This window comes from Sycon ciliatum, chromosome 3 (genome assembly GCF_964019385.1).
Source record: "Sycon ciliatum chromosome 3, ocSycCili1.1, whole genome shotgun sequence".
NCBI classification, from domain to species: Eukaryota; Metazoa; Porifera; class Calcarea; order Leucosolenida; family Sycettidae; genus Sycon; species Sycon ciliatum.
The window spans coordinates 26,475,314-26,495,070 of NC_088645.1; the positions used below are offsets into that span (position 1 = coordinate 26,475,314).

The window sequence follows — 19,757 nt, forward strand, 5'->3', positions numbered from 1 at the left end:
TTGCAGGTTTGCCGAGTCGAAGGTTCGATGGACTTCTCGTGTGCTCTGGATGGCAGTCGTGAGTCAGTCAAGTGTCAAGTAAAGTCGGCGGAATAGCGCGAGCTCCGGTGTGGGGAGCAAACCTTTATTATTATTATTATTATTATGAAATGACCCAAAGGCAATGTGCCTATCGAGGGGTTCATTTGATTGAAAGAATAGTAGATGTAGATGTATGTACAAAGAGAAGTAGGGATTGATGAGGAGAGAAATGGGGAAAATAAACTGCAAGGTGGCGGAATTCCGCTGATTGCATAAGCACAGTCAGCTGTAAATTTCCTGTGGGCAGCTTTGAACTTATAGAGCGAGGCTTCCGATGTTAGGCTGGGGGGGGGGGGTAAACAGTTCCATAGAATAGCAGTTCGGAACATGAAGAGAGACTTAGACAATGATTTAAATTTGGGAAGAATGATTTTATTTGGTCGTCGCTCACTATTCGTAATCTTGAAATGGAAATCAGCAAGGTAATCACGATGATGGAAAACATATCTGTGAAAAGTAGTGAGACTGATGATTAGACGACGATAGGCTAGTGACTCTAGGGAGCATTTAGAATTTAAGACAGATTTGGAAGAACTTTTCTCAAGGTTTGGAGACTCCACTGTAGCCAGTACTTGAATCCATACACCCTGTACACACACCTTGTACACACTCTCTCTAACGGTCTCTAGGCTACACTGCAATTGATATACATTAGCTCAAATTTTCGGGCAAGGCCCATCATCAGGAATAAGTCTACTGTAGACAAAACAGGGGTTTATATATATGTGACAAGTACTAGTGGCCAAAGTGTGATGGTATAGCAATACCACAGGAAGCGAGATTATAATTCTGTGTGATATGTATGAAGTGAAAATATAGTGCAGTGATAGTGCAGGATTACTAGCGTGAGTACAAAGCAGAACAATACACACTTCTAGCAACACTCACACACATACATACACACTGCTTGTATGTCCCAAGATGTGGTGTACTCCATGACATGTACCATCTGTCAAGAAGAATACGTCGGGGAAACAGAAAGGACAACACGCAAGAGGACCGAGGAGCACTACAGACAAGCCAAGAATGCGACATTGGGAAAGCCATGGGGAGATCATTATCGACAAAAGCAGCACACCTTCCCATCGTCACCGCAGTTTTCACCATTCGCCCATCTGCAAGTTCTCGCCCGCAGGCAACGGTCATACGTTGACCGCAGAATCATGGAGGCACTATTCATGAGGAAGAGGAAGCCGGCAGTGAACAGTGACAATGGTTGGCGACTGTTGGGTGATGTGTAAATATGTCTGTCATTACCATAATTTGTGCAAGAATGTGTGCACTGTGTGTGTATGTATGTATGTGTGTGAGTGTTGCTAGAAGTGTGTATTGTTCTGCTTTGTACTCACGCTAGTAATCCTGCACTATCACTGCACTATATTTTCACTTCATACATATCACACAGAATTATAATCTCGCTTCCTGTGGTATTGCTATACCATCACACTTTGGCCACTAGTACTTGTCACATATATATAAACCCCTATTTTGTCTACAGTAGACTTATTCCTGATGATGGGCCTTGCCCGAAAATTTGAGCTAATGTATATCAATTGCAGTGTAGCCTAGAGACCGTTAGAGAGAGTGTGTACAAGGTGTGTGTACAGGATGTATAGATTTGGAAGAAGTGTAATCAAATGCAATTTTTTTCTTTTTCAGTAGAGCTCTAGCAAACCTTGCCTGTAATTGATCAAGAGTGGTCATGGGTTTCTTATTAGATCCAAACGACCACACCGTACAGCTATATTCGATCACAGGTCTTACGAGCCCTTTGTACAGTATGATCATTGCCGAAGGCGTAAGTTGCTGGGACATAATTGACCGTAGGTACACTCGATATCTGAACTTCGAAGTTATTGAGGCGACATGTTTGTGGAAATCCAGGTTGTCGGTCAAGGTGATGCCAAGATGTTGCAGTTCAGAAACCACCGTTAATGGCTCATTGTTCATTTGGTATTGGATTCCTGCAGTAGGTGTATCATTGATAGCTCTATGGCACAGCACGGATGTCTTGCTTGCTGAGAATTCACCTCCATTGTTCCTGCCCCATGTTTGACATGCATCGAGATCAGACTGCATGTTCGCTCTACTGGCGAGGGTGTCTTCAGGTTTGTAAGCCAGTAGGAGGGTGACATCATCTGCAAATAGATATTGCGTGCAATGTTGCATAGCGTTGGGCAGGTCATTTATATAGAGTAGGAATAGGACTGGTGAAAGGTGGGAACCTTGCGGCACTCCGCAGTTGATGCTCTGCTTCTTCGATTTAGTGGTATGTACCTTCACTTCAATTTGTCGATCCCCTAAGAAGCTCTTCAGCCATTTTACTGACAAAGCTGTAGCAATCTTACCGAATTTCTTTAGGAGTATAGAGTGGTCGACCCGGTTGAAAGCTTTCCTGAAATCTAGAGATATCAGGTCAAAATTAGTGCCATTATCAATATTCACAGCCATTGATTGGGTTAGCAAGATACGTTGGTCCGTTACAGACTTGTTGCGTACATGTGCTAGTGCACTCCAGGCACAAACATCACTAGGGATACAAACTTACAGAGACGCTCCATTTCCAGCGCGACGAACACCTCGTAAACACCAGATAGCAGCGTGAGTCAGTGTCGCTCCTGGACGGTGAGACAGACGTCGAGCACCCTCGGTCATTCGCAACGCTGTCACCTCCAAACCAACTAGTCGCAAGCCCGCGCTGGGCACAACAGTACGAAGTAGTGGTTGCGACTTCAGCGATGATTTGTAAGAAAGGGTTTCCTCTCCATACTGCTCTCCACACTGGAGCTCGCGCTATTTCGCCGACTTTACTTGACACTTGACTGACTCACGACTGCCATCCAGAGCACACGAGAAGTCCATCGAACCTTCGATTCGAGAACCTGCAAGAAAGCACCACTCCCTGCTCAATACACAATGTTTCGGGGAATTCACCCCTCATCAGTTGAGCTTGAGTAGGCTGAGGAAGATTGTGACTGAAGACCACCACTTATATAGAGCTCTCCAGGCAGAAACATCACCAGGGATACAAACTTACAGAGACGCTCCGTTTCCAGCGCGACAAACACCTCGTAAACACTAGATAGCAGCGTGAGTCAGTGTCGCTCCTGGACGGTGAGACAGACGTCGAGGCCCCTCGGTCATTCGCAACGCTGTCACCTCCAAATCAACTAGTCGCAAGCCCGCGCTGGGTACAACAGTACGAAGTAGTGGTTGCGACTTCGGCGATGATTTGTAAGAAAGGGTTTGCTCCCCACACCGGAGCTCGAGCTATTCCGATGACTTTACTTGACACTTGACTGACTCACGACTGCCATCCAGAGCACAGGAGAAGTCCATCGAACCTTCGACTCTGCAAACCTTCAAGACAGCACCACGCCCTGCTCTATACACAGTGTTTCGGGGAATTCACCCCTCTGATTCACCCCTCTGTTGCTGAGCTTGAGTAGGCTGAGGAAGATTGTGCCTGAAGAGCACCACTTTTTTAGTGCTCTCCATGCACAAACATCACCAGGGAAACAAACTTACAGAGACGCTCCGTTTCCAGCGCGACAAACACCTCGTAAAAATCAGATAGCAGCGTGAGTCAGTGTCGCTCCTGGACGGTGCGACAGACGTGGAAGACCCTCGGTCATTCGCAACGCTGTCACCTCCAAACCAACTAGTCGCCAGCCTGCGCAGGGCACAACAGTACGAAGTAGTGGTTTGCCGAGTCGAAGGTTCGATGGACTTCTCGTGTGCTCTGGATGGCAGTCGTGAGTCAATCAAGTGTCAAGTAAAGTCGGCGGAATAGCGCGAGCTCCGGTGTGGGGAGCAGACCCTTTCTTACAAATCATCGCCGAAATGGCAACCACTACTTCATATTTACAGTGGTTTAAAAAATAAATAAAAAATAAAATGTGCTTTGTCCGGAGTGACAGCAGCACTACCTGCATGTGAAGGAGCATAACATCTAGTTGGTAGCTGTGATTGTGGATAAATTGTGAACTGCCCTGCACTTGTGTATAAATAACCCCCAGTCCAAGAACTGACGGCGCTCAAGCAAGGGCGGCTGGTGAAGAAGGGACGAGAGGTGTTCAAGGAAATACGGTGCATTGGTTTCAAACTGCTGAGGAGGAAAAGGTTAACCTCTCCGTCCCATTCTGGCTGTTCCTAGTATACTTTTACTACTGACTGCGCATTCTGCACGAATATTTCCTGATTTTACGACTTTTGTCTATACGTCGACTGTCCAAAATGTAGCGCTCATTTATTGCTTGTCTTCGAGATAAAGTGCTCTTGGTTGCTCACATAAAACCGGCGCTTAGTGCCCGTTTGGCGCCAGCACCAACTCCCAAGGCCAAATTTAAACAAAGCGAAAGGGAATTGTACATGAGCGTCAAGGGGGCATGTTGGACGTGCAAGAACGCGAAATATGAACGTAGCCTGGGGCGCTGAAAAATAAGAACTTTGCTAGGCTGGCCCTCTGAAACTGCCTTCTTGGGCGTACGAGTCTACTCTACAAGTATACACTCAAGGCCACATATTTCATCTTTTTTCTGTTTCTGCCTCATATTTAGATCCTAACAACACAGAGAGTGGTAACTGATGTGCCACTGGTTCACGTCCTCCGTTTTTTAATTTTGCCTAGAAGTACAGTCTGTATCGGCTATAGAGTGACCGGATATAAGAATAGATCGGCTACAGTGATATTGGTACGAAATATAAAAAGCCAAACGTATTTCATCCTGTACACGGTTAGTCCGATTAACCGGTTGCAGACTGGTTACGAACAATGAACAGTTAGCAGATAAAGATAACGCTTATGCAGTAACTTTCCAGTCGATTTTTCAAGTATCAGGTCTTTGGAAAGTATGCACTTTCGCAGGCTGTTGCACGCGTACGCAATTTCTGGGCTGTCAAGTCCGTTATATCTGGTCTATTGGTGTGAGAGTATGTATGAATGAGCATGCATGTGTGAGGTGTACTGAATAGGTTACATTTTTTGAATAAGTATAGTCAAATATACGGTTAAAAAAGACTCCGCAGGATTGCCGTGGCTTATAGGTTATAAGTTATAACCGTTAAACCGACCGTTAGCCTAGCAGTTAACCGTTAGGGGCAAAACCATGACCGTTTTAACCATACTACTAATCAATGGTTTGAGAGAGAAACCGAAAATTAGAGCTGATGAAGATTTTTTCAGTACACTCGCTCGTTTATAGTGGACTGCTCCAGCACGCAGGGAACTTTTCAGAATGATGTTCTCGGGTGACCTGTTGCGATGAAACGTAATTTTTGGGAGGATTTTGATCTGCACCTCGGGAACATTCCACCTTGCGGCACAAATCCCCCCCTCCCCACCAATGTGCGTCCCATTTTGTTTATTTTAGATCAATGAAAACTCTGCTCAGGTCCGGAGAATAGGTCTCAATAGAAGTTCGCAGAAATCGCTGTAAAATTCGGAAACTGTGTGAAGGTTCTAAAAACCTAAAATAGCAGATTCACTTGGACAGCTGATGAGTGTAAGAAGGTAATTATAAATGGCGCCGTGTTCCACTAGCATTCTACCGAGTTGGTTTGCTGACGTTTCGAAGCTCAATGATCCATGATCCCTATAATTGCACAGATTTTGCGGAGAACAGGTAGAATAGGAATAGCAGTACTGTATTTGCATTGTTTTATTTAAAGGATTTCCCAAAGGCATAGCCTATCGGGGGAACTCCTAACAGTGAAAATGATCCTTGAAAATGATCCTTGCTTTATAATTTTACTAGTGAAGCGACTTGTGCAGGCCAATTTAGGCTGTTTATAATGAGCGCGAAATTGTATCCGAAATTCTGAAACAGAATCTATAGCATTTAAACAATCGACGAGGAGACAATAGTCGTAAAATGGCAATAAATAAGATAAATTGTGCACTCATAACAACAGCAAAAATGAAGAAAGTCCAGTTCCATAACGTTTTCTTGTGACTGTCATCAGTGGAACGCCGTCACATAAAAATGTAATAACTAAAACACACACTTATATTATTATTATTACTTGCATGTACGCGTTGGAGTAAACTATGCAAGCATGATCCACAACTTCGCTTATGCTGACCATGATAAACAGGACTATGACAGGGGAAAGAAATTGAGCTAGAATGATGATACAATGATATAATTATCATATACAATGTAGCTCATGGGTATTGAAGATATGTCATTTATGAATATGTCTTTAATTATGTCATTGAATATTGCAGCCTGAGTGATAATAATAGTGCAATTTCCTGAGTTTGACTGTTTCAGGACCTGTCGGAATATCACGATGCACAGATCTTCATACATAGATCTCGCCATGCGGGTCGGTCATGGGCAATGGCTCGCAGGCTCTGCAGAGCGTCTCTGCAGAGTGTCTAAGGTCTCTGCAGAGCGTCTAAGGTCATGGACAATGGCTCGCAGGCTCTGCAGAGCGTCTAAGTTCTGAGGCAAGTCGGCTCTGGCTTGGCGCAGATCTCCCACCAATGCCTGCGGCAGGGTCGTCACACTTATATACATGTAGCTAATATGGTTTCAGGCAGAAATACAGCAGCTAACAAGTGCAAACAGCGACGTTTTGCACCTTTGCAAGGTGTGAATATAGTGTATGTGAGAAAGGTAGTGGCAGATGAATGTGATACTGTGTGAATGAACCTTTCTCACCTTTCTACCAACTTGCCAAGGTCAGGGATTATGATGACAACATTTTTTACTTCTTTTACTTTTTAACTTCTTAACTTCTGCCCGTATAACTACCACAGTACTTACTTCGCCTCGGGGTTAGACATTGCAAAGTTGCCATACAGGGGTGTTGATCGCGTTTTTCGGCACCGGGAATACAACTCACTCGACTCTGTATCTACTGAGTGAAGAGGACCCACGCCTTGATCTGGTGAGCTGCGTCATGGGGCTTTGCTGTCAGCCGTGTGACCACCTTATTTATTAATTTTGTCTTTCCGTAACGTCAAAGTAAACACTTAAGAGAGCATGTCTGAGAATACCAAAGTATGTGTGCAAGTGGATCTCTCCGATTTCGCTCAAAATTTGCAGGTAGGTTTCCTTTGGGGTGTGGATCGATTGGGCAAAGCCCTTGAAAAAGTTTCTGAAGGGAACCTTGAAATTTGCATACCCCTCAAAAATGGCCGAAATATCACATTATTTATGGGTCTAGAAACGAGTCACGCCACAGCGTATACGAACAAGCTATGAACAAAACTCCATCAAGCCAACATTGCCTCACCTTAGAAGAGTTCCTGGAGCAGTACCGCTTAGCCACGCCAGCATCCCAGAAGACGAGGTCCATCACCCCCTGACGCCACAAATGATCGTCTTGAAAATAGCCAATTTACAAGCACTGGCAAAACAGCCAGCTACGTCCTCAATTGGCCAGAACTATACACCGGCAGATAGTAGAACACCTTTTCTAGCGCTGAGGACATGTCCCCCATCTTCCTTTTGGGGTTTTCTTGAAATAAACTTTTTTGAATTTTTCCACTCGACCATGCTGAAATACGGCCAAAGTCATACCTGCGCAGGAAAGCTCGCCCCTCCGCGACGTCTCCTCAGCAATTTCTACTCCAACACTACTCCCAAGGCCGCAGAACAAAGTGTAGTGTTGACTCTGACAAGGAAAAGCAGCGGTGATCACTTGTCCCTCCAAACGACAAGCTTTTCCTTGCGCCGCCAATAATTTTTTGTGCGACTGTTGATGCAAAAGTGACTGAAGGCCTGAGCGCAGTTTTTGAATTTTATTGCAAGATGCACGGTGAAATCACGTGCCTTGTGACGCAGGAATGCCAAGTCGCGTGGCCCACGGCTCACGAGATTTCAGAGTCACCTTTGTGAGGTGCGCTTGTTACTCGCCTTGAACGCCCGTTGGTCTGGAAGTGATCACACTTGCGTTGTTACTGCGCTCAAGAACACGCTGACCGTGTTGTAGGCCTACGAACCGGGACTTTCCCTGACCATGTAGGTCGAAGACCAGTGAAATGATGATGAAATCACATTCTTTATGACGTAAGAAATCTCTCATGCAGTTCACGCGACAAATGCGTGCAGCCAGTGCTGCTCGCGTGCCAGTCAACACAAAGGGACCGAGCTAGCCGCTTTTGTCGAGCATCGACATGAAAACAAGGGACTTTTACTGTTGGACTATGTTCAGGATTGCAGGAGGTAAGTGTGAAAGACGAATAACTCTCCATGCTGTACTACGGGGCATATTTCAACGGCTTGCTGCCATTGCAACACTCCGAGGACAGTTAGTGGGGGTTCTCAGCATTTCAAGCAAGAAATGAAGCTCATCTTACCTCTGCCATCATGGTCTGTTCCGAGTAGCGTTCCAGGCACATTCGCGATCGATGGCCGCGTATCGTGATGCAGGAAGCGTCATCCTACGTCACAGAGCACGCGATCTCACCATGCATCTTGCCATAAAATTCAAAAACTGCGCTCAGGACTTCAGTCACTTTCGCATCAACAGTCGCACAAAAAATTATTGGTGGCGCAAGGAGAAGCTTGTCGTTTGGAGTGACAAGTGATCACCGCTGCTTTTCCTTGTCAGAGTCAACACTACACTTTGTTCTGCGGCCTTGGGAGTAGTGTTGGAGTAGAAATTGCTGAGGAGACGTCGCGGAGTGGCGAGCTTTCCTGCGCAGGTATGACTTTGGCCGTATTTTTGCATGGTCGAGTGGAAAAATTCAAAAAAGTTTATTTCAAGAAAACCCCAAAAGGAAGATGGGGGACATGTCCTTAGCGCTAGAAGAGGTGTTCTACTATCTGCCGGTGTATAGTTCTGACCAGTTGAGGACGCAGCTGGCTTTTTTGCCAGCGCTTGTAAATTGGCTATTTTCAAGACGATCATTTGTGGCGTCAGGGGGTGATGGACCTCGTCTTCTGGGATGCTGGCGTGGCTAAGCGGTACTGCTCCAGGAAATCTTCTAAGGTGAGGCAATGTTGGCTTGATGGAGTTTTGTTCATAGCTTGTTCGTATACGCTGTGGTGTGACTCGTTTCTAGACCCATATATAATGTGATATTTCGGCAATTTTTGAGGGGTATGCAAATTTCAAGGTTCCCTTCAGAAACTTTTTCAAGGGCTTTGCCCAATCGATCCACACCCCAAAGGCAACTTACCTGCAAATTTTGAGCGAAATCGGAGAGATCCACTTGCACACATACTTTGGTATTCTCAGACATGCTCTCTTACATATTTTGTAAGTGTGTTTTGAAGAGCGGTTGACAATTGGTTAGCCAATGAAGAAGGAAATACAAAATGTGATAAGTTACCAGTCATGACTAACAGTCCACGAAAGGACCAAGATGCTATACAATCAGATAGTGCGACGAAATTGTACAACCTCTACATGGATATTGAATAATTCAGCGACCTGATACCTAGCTCTAACACACCTACGAAGCGCAACCCAACAACCTTTCAAGTAAGAAGGCTCAGGTGCGGAATTATCCAATGAGGGTTATACGCCACGAAGATATGCACGAACTACGTCCCTCGGAAAAAAAGGATGTCAGAAGTTATTGGTTGATGATGACGAGACCAGAAGCACCATCCGACATACCTGTCTTACTTCAACTCGGCGATGCAAGGCAAGAGCCCACCCAACTTGGGAGGCTCAATAGTATGCAAAATATATCAAGAGGGGAAGCCAAGCGAAGGCGAATTGTCACAAACCGAAAGTCCTTATCCTATTAAACGCCATGTTTATGTAACGATGTTGGCCGGGTTTGGTGCAATACAAAGTCGTTCCACATGACGTACATTTCGCCGTATTGCCGGTAATGGCTCATCAGAGGTGCCTAATAAAAAATGGGATTTTGAGCCAAGAGTAATATGTAAAAAGAAAAGCACCTATAAGTATATTCATATTTATATTTATTACAACATCTCAAGACCCGGTGGAAACACCGGCCAATGTGAAGAGAGTGGGTGTTTGCCAACAACGGCGATAAATAAAAGTAAGGGGAGGGAAAAGAAAGAGTAGGAAAAAGAACAGCAACAACAGCTCCGTAAAGAAAGATGTATAACAAAAACACTGAAAAACACAGAGACGCAAAGGACATGTGGATAATGAGCTATTTATGTCGTAGTAAATAAGGGGCAGCACGGATCTTAAACAGGCGGAGTGAGGTCAGATCCCTAACTTCTCTGGGTAGAGTGAGCAAAACAGAATAAGCAATAAAGAGAGGGGAGCGCAAAAGAGTGGATGAGTTACACTTAGGGAGTAAGTTTGAGTTTCTAGTTCTTAGAGAAGAGAACCAACGAGAGAGCTTGGAAGCTCAGGGCCCTACGCTATGCCTTTATACTTTTTTGCCTAGCTCATCGTACATGTTATAAGAACTGAGGCAAAAGTATTTGCAGAAATTATTGCGGATTGTTATTTCTCTAATAATCATCTACTTTTGGTTTGCTCCTTCTTTTCTTTTTATCTCCTTATACTGTAAATCAACAAATTTTGGCCGATGAAAAATAGAAACCTCTCTATCAGAGAGGTTAAGATGCACGTTATTCCTACGTGACGCACAATTTCACGTCAAATTTGAAATCGATCGGTATTTTTGCTCTCACATGCATCCATTGCTCAATCATGCATCATTTGCCTATATGACAAACTTTGGTTTGCGATTTACTTTGGCCGGTTGGTACCAAGCGGCGAAATCAGCGAAAATAAATCGCCAGCGAAAATTAGTTGATTTTAATACAGTAATCTGATTTTCTGGCCTTTTTGTAGAAATACATGTACATTGACCTGTTGAGCCAATGACGACGCCGAATGCATGGTTGCCTGTGGAGCACATTACATAACTTTACAGTCTCCTAAAATACGTATCCTGTCCGACGGCAAAAGAGTCTGCAGATTTAGTTTTTCTGCGCGTCGACCGGATGTCCGCGACGCGAAAGTTCAGCTCCCGTTATTTGGCTCGCACTTCAAAAAATCAACGCGAGTGACCTGCTGCTCACGTGGAAATTTGGACATTACATAACTTTACAGTCTCCTAATTACGTATTCTGTCCGACGGCAAAAGAGGCTGCAGATTTAGTTTTTCTGCGCGTCGACGGGATGTCTGTCCTGACGTTCACAGGGATCAGCGCTGACTCTGCCGATCACGGGCGTTCTGGACTCGACGGGATGTCTGTCCTGACGTTTCCTGGGACCGGCTCAGACTCTGCCGATCACGGGCGTTCTGGACTCAACGGGATGTCTGTCCTGACGTTGCCTGGGACCGGCGGACTCTGCCGATCACGGGGGTTCTGGAGTCGACGGGATCTCTCTTCCGACGTTTCCTGTGACCGGCGCTGAATCGCTCTTTCACGCTTATTCTGGAGATGACGGGATCTCTCTTCCAAAGTACATGTATGTTAATGCGGACGCATCCTATCACCTATTCGGCGTCTATTCTTATTTAATTTCCTCCTCTTCTCCCTATTTCTTTCCAAATCTCCCTCTACATCAGGGAGTCGTATACATAATACGACGAATATTGGTACAGTACGGGACAGATACAGGAGCCCGCAAATATTGTGGCCAGCTGTTATGTACAATCCTGTAGAGCCTTTGTAGTCACAGATACGGGACAGATACGGGACAGATACGGGATAGCTCCAGCCGTGACACAAACAAACAAACAAACACACAAACACCAAATTACAGCTGTGTGGACGCTGGCTAGCGCCAGACGTTACTGAAGTCACGTCTTCTGCATAGCTACGGGAATTAAAACACATGAGATGAGGTGGGCACAACTCAAGCTTAATGGAATGGACAAGAGAAGCAAGGTGTGCACTGCGTCCATGTGATAACGGGGTTGTGTGAGCGATTTTATAAAGGGCGGATGATGAGAGCATCTGGGGTTGACGGAGGAGAATTTTAAGGATTTTCTTGTGGTGTATTTCAAGCTTTGCTGCAGCGGAAGAGGATCATCTAACCCAAGACGTATCGGCATAATCAAATTTTGGGCGAAGGCAGGCTAAATAAAAATGAAGCTTGCAAGAAAGTGGTAGGTAGGAGCAGTGGGGGGGGGGGGGGGGGGGAGAAGTCCTAAGGATTTACTTGATTTTTTACAGATATATTCGATTTGGGGTACCCAAGAGAGTGCAGAGTCAATCACAATGCCAAGGCGTTTGTGAGAAGACACTATATCAATTGGATTTGGAAAGTTGGCATGGCTGAGGGTTGTGAACTCTGGCTGGGGCGGGAAGAGCATGATCTTTGTTTTTGATAGATTTGGGGACAATCTCCAGGACGACATCCAGGAAAGAACTTCCTGAATGCCAGTACGCAAGTTGTTTTTCAGGCCAGTGAGAGAAGCTGATGAGGTGAAAAGGATCGTGTCGTTAGCAAACAGAGACGTTCCAGGGCAGACTTCAGGTAAATCGTTTACGTAAATTATAAATAGTAGGCGACCAAGAATTGATCCTTGAGGAACGCCTGACAATACTGGCTCTGCAGCCGAGGATATGCCAAGCACAGTTACGTACTGATAATGCCCAGAGAGATAAGATTTCAGCCAGGAGAGTGGTTGTTTGCGTAATCTGCATGCATGCTCGAGCTTGGCCAAAAGTCCTCGATGCCAGACGGTATCAAGCGCCTTGGCCAAGTCAAAGAAGCAAATACCAGCAAGCGCTCTGTTATCCCTATGCTGGCACACCTCCTGCACGATGCGGGTCAGTTGAAGGGAGGTGGAGTCGCCTTTACGAAACCCAGATTGTGCGGGACTCAGAAACGGCGAAACATGTCTGTATAAGTGATCATAAAAGATGCGTTCACATACTTTGGACACGCAGGGAAGAAGAGAGATAGCCGACACAGCTGCGGAAAGGTTGTTTCGCACGGATCATGGCAAGGTACCACGTCAGCCGAGCCTGAAGACTCAGCGTATCCCCATGCCGCGACAGCCGGCTCAGTGCCTTCTGAGAGTATCTACGGGATATGGGAACGCCAGCTCAGGTCGTCGTAGATGGTAACACTCAGGTAACTTGCTGAGGACACCGTAGCAGATTCATCCCTATTACAGCGGACGAGACAAAGTGGGTTTGGCTGCGCTCGTGGCTTTACGAACATGAAGTGGGCTTTTCTCTTACTAAGGAGGAGCTCGATTTCCTCCAGCCATTTAGCGAGCTTGGTGATGCCCTCCAAGAGAGTCTGAACAGAGAACAATGGGTCTGAGTGTGAAAAGTCAATGATGATGTCGTCTGCAAACTCCTGGTGGATTATGGTGAGCAGGACTTCATTTTTAGCGTGTATGTACAAAACAAACAGAAGCGGACAGATGACAGTTCCTTGTGGCACACATCTGCTGCTGGACACTCCAGCAGACAGCTTTCTGCCAACTTTTATCCGTTGGTGACTACCCGTCAAGTAGCTGATGAAACAGTCAAAGATGATACCATGAAAAGTTCAAAAACCCAGTGAATGCTGCTTTATGATGAGGCATTGATGTTGGACTTGGTCGATTGCTTTCGACATATCAATCCTGACATTGTCAGTAGTTCACGTCTGGATCTGTGCGTCCTTCCATAGGTCCACTGCTCGCACAAGCGCATCCTCCGTCGAGCGACCGAAGCGGTATGCATATTGCGTGGTAGGGAGCAAGCCTTTCTCGTTGAGGTATTTGTTCAGTTGGTCCTTGACAATTTTCTCTTAAGCATAGTTCACAGTCGACGCAACGGTGACGGTGCAGGACTTACGGGCCTGTTGGGACGGCTGAGGCGAGCGGTAAAATCTTGTACGATTCTTAGGACACAGCACGCTGCAGTCGTTGTGATGTTCAACAGCAAACTGCGCGAGTCACAAGTCACGATGAGTGACAGGGTGACATTTGTACCTAATTTCTAATTTTTTTAATACTTCTTTTCTATTGAAATCTGTTGAAATCCGCAACTTGCGGCCGCAAGTAAACACTAATGCTGGCTGGGCACTACTGTGAATATATCGTATCTGGATATTAATATATCACCAATCCCTTTCGCCACCTTTGTAGCTGACACATTTGGCGCAAACACAGCACAGCACAGTATATTTGCTGCTCCTTTGTAGAGTGCACATCATTGCAAACCTGATGAGGGCTATATACCGAAACGTTGTTTTAACTACGAAAATGTGTTCGAACGTTGCAGTGTAAATAGAAGGGAGCGAGTCCGCTCCATCTGTAATTCTGTATGAAACTGCAAGAGGCCTCACCGCTTCTAATCTCTTTTCTATTATTTCTCTTTAAAATGAAACGGAATCAAGTTCGCAGTACCAGTGTTTCATGGAAACCAAAAACGTAGCCTGAAGGTTTTGCCATTCAAAATATAGCCCCAGTAAGTGATAATACAGTGTGTCTGTCACGCTCTTGAACGGTTAGCCATTCTGCGAGTTATCATGGATAGCGTTCGAAAAGTTCAAAATGTCTAGGTACGAATCGATAGTAGTTAGCGCACGACGCCGTCTCCTGTACACACTCAAAAGCAGCCGTTTTGTATGCTTACTTCCTCGTCTACGTCTAGGGTATGAAAAGATGAACTGATCCAACTTTTCCCTCCACTTCAAGATCAGTACGTTAGTACGCTGCGTTCCCGATCCTGGTGTTCACATTGGACGCTGTCAGACAGTCCTGTCCCTTCCAGTCGATTCTTACGTTGCGTCCCGTCCCGCCCCGTCGAGTGTGAACTAGGCGGGACACGATCGAAACCAGAGGTATCGCCGGGACTACCGTTATGGCAACGGTCAGTGTCCCCACTTTGAAAAGGGGAGAAACATAAGAGAGCTTGAATGCAGCTGGCACTTTCCCAGGTCACAAGGACTCGTAAAGAAGTCACTGAAGGAAAGGGCAAATGTGTAAGAGGTCATTTTAAGGGCCAATTCCGGAAGACCGTCACTCCCCGTACTTAGCTTGCGCTACCCTGAGCGAGCAGCTTGTTTACTTGGGCTGGGGTAAATGATTGTAAGCGGAGAATACCCTTAAGAGGACTTGTGGTCCGTCACGACTTAGCCGGACCTTGTGCTGAGGTTGTCGAACGATGCCTGAGGTTCTTGTTGCGACTTTGATCGGCCAGTAACTTAGTCGATAGTTCGCAGAGCAAATTCATGTGCATGTGTACTGAATGACTTAGGAATGGCTTTACAACCGCTGGCGGACCAGTTAGTCTCTCTGGCTCTTTTGTGAACCGTGAATATTTCTCCACAGATCTGATGTTATGCCATTCTCTTTCTTGTTTCACTGCTCATGTTTGTTTTAATCTTTCAGTCAACTCAACACCCGGATCAACACCTGGATCAACAACAGGATCAACACGTGAATCCTGCACGACAACTAGCGGTATGTACAATCTCAAATGAGTTGAGGAAATCAAGTTGTAGAAGTAGCACTCTATTATTTTAAAACATCTTGGAGGAAACAAAAGCCGTAGTATTGAAATGAAAACAAGTATTGAAAATCAACTATTCAATGCTTTAAGGGAAAGACACAAACAGGAAAAGTCTGAAGCCAAAATTGACTGCCACCAGACAAGGGGACCACCAAGATTCGAACCATGAATCTTCGCTTGAAGCCAGTGATGCTCTAACCACTGAGCTAAGATGTAGACGTCATCAGAACAGAGACCGTTGACCACTTTCTTCAGACTACGTAACTCACACTTCCTGTGAATCCTAACTGGCGGGTGGGACACTGTAACTTGGGACTCCCCGCGTCTTTACAGCCTCTTTTACGGGCAAAATAAACACAATGAATATTTTTCCCAAGTGTTCCAAAAATTTCAACTCAAAGTTCAAGAAAGAAAGAAAAAAGAAAAAAACATGCAAAAAAAAACAGCATCATAATGTATACACCTACTTAAGTAAACAGAAGCAAGTTCAACTTCAAGTCAATATTCCACTCACTGATACCGCTCGTGCACGCTAAGCCCTTACCTGGGCCTCTACCACTGCCACCGCAGCAGAGGTATCACCCACAGCCACGGAAGACTGGCTAGAGAGCCTTCTGCACCCTGGGAGGCACATGATGCAGGACTGCAAGAAGGAAAAAGCGATCCTGCACCTGATTAAAGCCATCACATGAGAGTACTGCTCCCTCTTTTCGTCGCCAACAGAGAGGCCACTCGTTTGTAGAGGGCCGTTGCTGCCTTGCCCATGCCTCCGCTCGCAGACATCACAGCCGGGACAAAAGCGGCATACTCCACTTGTCTCACTCTATTTTCGTAGTGCCTTCTTTTCTCTCGTTCGTGTCGATGATACAGAGTAGTACGTGGTGCACACTGATTTGAGCGAGCATAAGGATTAAAAACCCGGACATCAATACGGGTTCGCTCAAATCGACTGCCCCACAACCACGGCTCCCCGCGTCTTAGTTTGTACGTGAAGTGTGTGGGTTACAATGAATTATTGTTCGGCCATAACAAACGAATAGTTTATTATAATGTAAAATTATTATGTAGGTAGAATGAATAGTTTTTTTGCAGCAACTGTAAAATACTGATAAAACAGGTGAAACTCGATCCAAGCACCTTTCAAAATTAGTTTGTATTTTCAAGTTTCTCAGAGGCTTTAGCTCTCAGGCACCTGTATCTCGCTGGAGGTAGCGGCACATAAGTCGGTCGACGCACCCTTACAGTAAGTACACTTCTGCGCCATGCGCCCGAGTCCAAACCAAACTGTCCAGTCGATCCACGGACCGCCAGGGCTGTTTTTCTTTATCAAGTCCTGGAAACAACACATCCGGACTTGGCACAACAGGCGCGAGGTGTTTCTGACGCAGAATATCACCAACCCCGCAATCAGTGCCGCCCACTGGCAAAGAACTGCTCTTTCCCGCAATAGCTGTGTAACAGCATGAATGCGAGTGCTGAATAACAGCTGTTACGTGCCAGCTTACTCTTACTAGGCTACGGTCTGTTAGCGCGATGTGCACCTGCAATTCATCTATACAATAGCATTATTGTTCTAAGAACAGTGTCGAATCTACCAACTCTGTCCTTCTGTGTGCGCTGAACGGTTACAAACTGAGTATATGAACGGCTGCTGTAACTCTGCCCTGGTCCCTACGTTTACCAAACTGGCGTGGTCGATCGTCATCAAAGCAATCCCCTATGACCAGACCTACCCGTAAACCCAGGTTGGATAGTGTCGCTCTCGTCGAGGAGCTCAGTAAGATTTCCACCTTTCCATAACCCAAGACGACGCGCCAAGTGTTTGGCGCACTTCTTGGCTGCAGTGGCACGCCCCACGCGTTGTAGTAATAAAGAGGGTAGCTTGAAGACTCTATACAAGGAATCACTATCCACACTCTGAGATACATGCATAGCCATAGGATCTAGGAGGGGACGATTTCTGACAGCAAGAATGGCATGCGGATGTGACGATGTTCGTGTTGAGATCGCGTGCATGCAGCGGGTTATCGTCTGATCTGCTTCGTGCCAGATCCTTGCCTCCCGACGTACATGTACATGTATATTGGTTTTTCGTAGTTCTATAGCGAGCACCGAACAAAAGTATTGCCTGAGGCCCCATTGCGCAGAACAAAAAGATTTTGTTGCCATCAAGTAACCTTGTAAAAGGTGCATATGACAGTATCGCATAGTAGGCCTGGAGGGTATGCCTTCCTTTGAGGGCATTGAGACAGGTGCATTATCCGACCCATTAGTAGGGCCTTCACTATGCGGTCAGTCAACACAATGAGGCAGCCCGGAACATTACACATCAGGAAAGCGCCCATCCATAGCCATTTTTGTAGGGTTCTCAGAAATCTGTCAACATTCTGGGGAAACCGATCATAATATTTGATTATATTATCTTCATTATTGGCCATGGGCCACCGTAGAAATATAGAATAATGTAATAATAGGTCCCGCAGAAAGGCGTGTATGCATTGTCATTTGGCCAGGTGTGTTTCCAACAGTTCCATACAATTTGCGTGAAAAATATGAATACAGCACGTTCAGATTTTCCATTCAGTTCTCATGACATTTGTTTTACTTCCAAAGCTGTACATTGTGATGGAAAGCCATAAAAAATATAAACAACTCTGTTCAGGTATCCAAAAAATTGAGTTTAAAACGCATGCACGGTGTCTGTAGACGTTAGAACGTACAATGTGCTGTGTTCTCTCACCTACAGCGGAAAATCAAACCCAGACGTCATACACACTTGGCAGTGTGATCGGCGGTGTTGTCGGCGGGATCTTTTTCGGGGTAATAGCAACGATGGTGGTGGTCACAATAACAAATCGGAAGAAACAAAGCAAACTGATTCAGCCTGAAGTTCCGAGTCAGACACAAAATGCAGCCTGTGAAGACGCTGATGTTGCGGAGAGTTCCCTTACCAAAAGTGATGCTTATGGTGTCGTAGAATCCGCCCCGCAACCACAGTATGAATTTGTTTGCCCGCAGTAACTCACTGATTGGGTGCATTTCATCATTTTCTGTAATTTGGTTTGCTTCTCTGTGTTCTTTGCCTATTGTTTTTCCTCAGCACAATTCATCTCAGTATAAATTCTTGCATTTTTACCCCGTTGCATCGATTTTCCTAATACGTTTTTTGACAATTCCTCAGTTTGGTGTTTAGTTTTTAATAGTTTTATTCCAAGAAATACGTGGCTGGGGCAGCCAATGACCACTTTTCGTGGCGATTGCAGGTTATTTTATAGCCAACCACAGCGTACTCTCCATCGCATCCTCTATTCTCATTCTATCTTTGGATTATGTTGCTCTCCTATCGTGGTCCCAGGGAATTCAGGGATTGACTTAAGGGCCGTCGCTCTTTTTCTTGCTGCTCAAAAGAGTTCATTTCAAAATCGATTCCTTTAACTCACGTTGTCCTCAGCGCAGCAAACAACTCATCTATAGGTAGGCTAATCACACACTTCAACAACTTCCCCCAAGCAAAACTTGCCATTAATCTCGTTAATCCTTTTTCCAGGGTTATTGGAGGCACTTAATATGTAGATTGTTTTCCATCAAGTAACTTGTAATGTTGTTTCTTCTTTTCTAATATTCTCTGACCTACTCCATATGCATACACACACTTCACCTCGTCCTTTCTTCTCAATTCCTATTCCGCGATTATTTCTCACTTTTCTCGTATAAAACTAGTGCATGTTTCTTTAAATTTCAAGATGTGTTTTTCCAAGTACATGTAGGTTGCTAAATAAATATCAAACTCCATTGGAAAAAGAATATGATTGATGCATAGGGCGTTTGGGATTGCAATAAACAGAACCAGCTAAATCCTCATTTCATGAAGGTGTTATTGATATGTCAAAACATATTCTTGTGAAAATGGTGACGGACAAAGAAATAAATGAATGTGATGGGAATGTAATGTGAAGAACAATAATAGGAACGATGAGAAATATCTTACCGTTCTCATGCGATTGAGAGCCCTCTCTTGAATAGTGCCCCGAGAGCTTGTAACCATGAGCAAGTGCACGTTTGATGTTCGTTTGCTGTTGTTCTTGTCCTTACCATTGTACTGGTGGTTTCAGGATCAAGATGACAGTTGTTGTTGCCGTTCCTGTTGAGTCGGGATAGTGTATAGTGAACGTTTGGCTGTTGTTCTTTTCTGCCTTTGTTTTTATGCTGGATGACCTACATTTACCAGCATTGAAAAGTGCCCTCTCTTGTAGTACCCTCTCTTAAGTTAAATAGTGCCCCATCTGTATCTAAATGCAAATTGAACAA

The 19,757-nt window shown here is 45.2% G+C and overlaps 1 protein-coding gene across 1 annotated transcript in view; it reads left to right on the top strand.

Annotated features, from left to right (window-relative positions):
• The window catches only part of LOC135811919 (mucin-3A-like), a 75,405-nt gene extending 56,139 nt beyond the window's left edge, over positions 1-19,266 (top strand). Inside the window, exons 8-9 of the mRNA XM_065325184.1 lie at positions 15,329-15,400; positions 18,196-19,266. Of these exons, the coding sequence (XP_065181256.1) occupies positions 15,329-15,400; positions 18,196-18,470 (347 nt within the window). The 3' untranslated portion in view covers positions 18,471-19,266. The remainder of the gene's footprint in view (positions 1-15,328; positions 15,401-18,195) is intronic.
• The last annotated feature ends 491 nt before the right edge of the window (positions 19,267-19,757 follow it).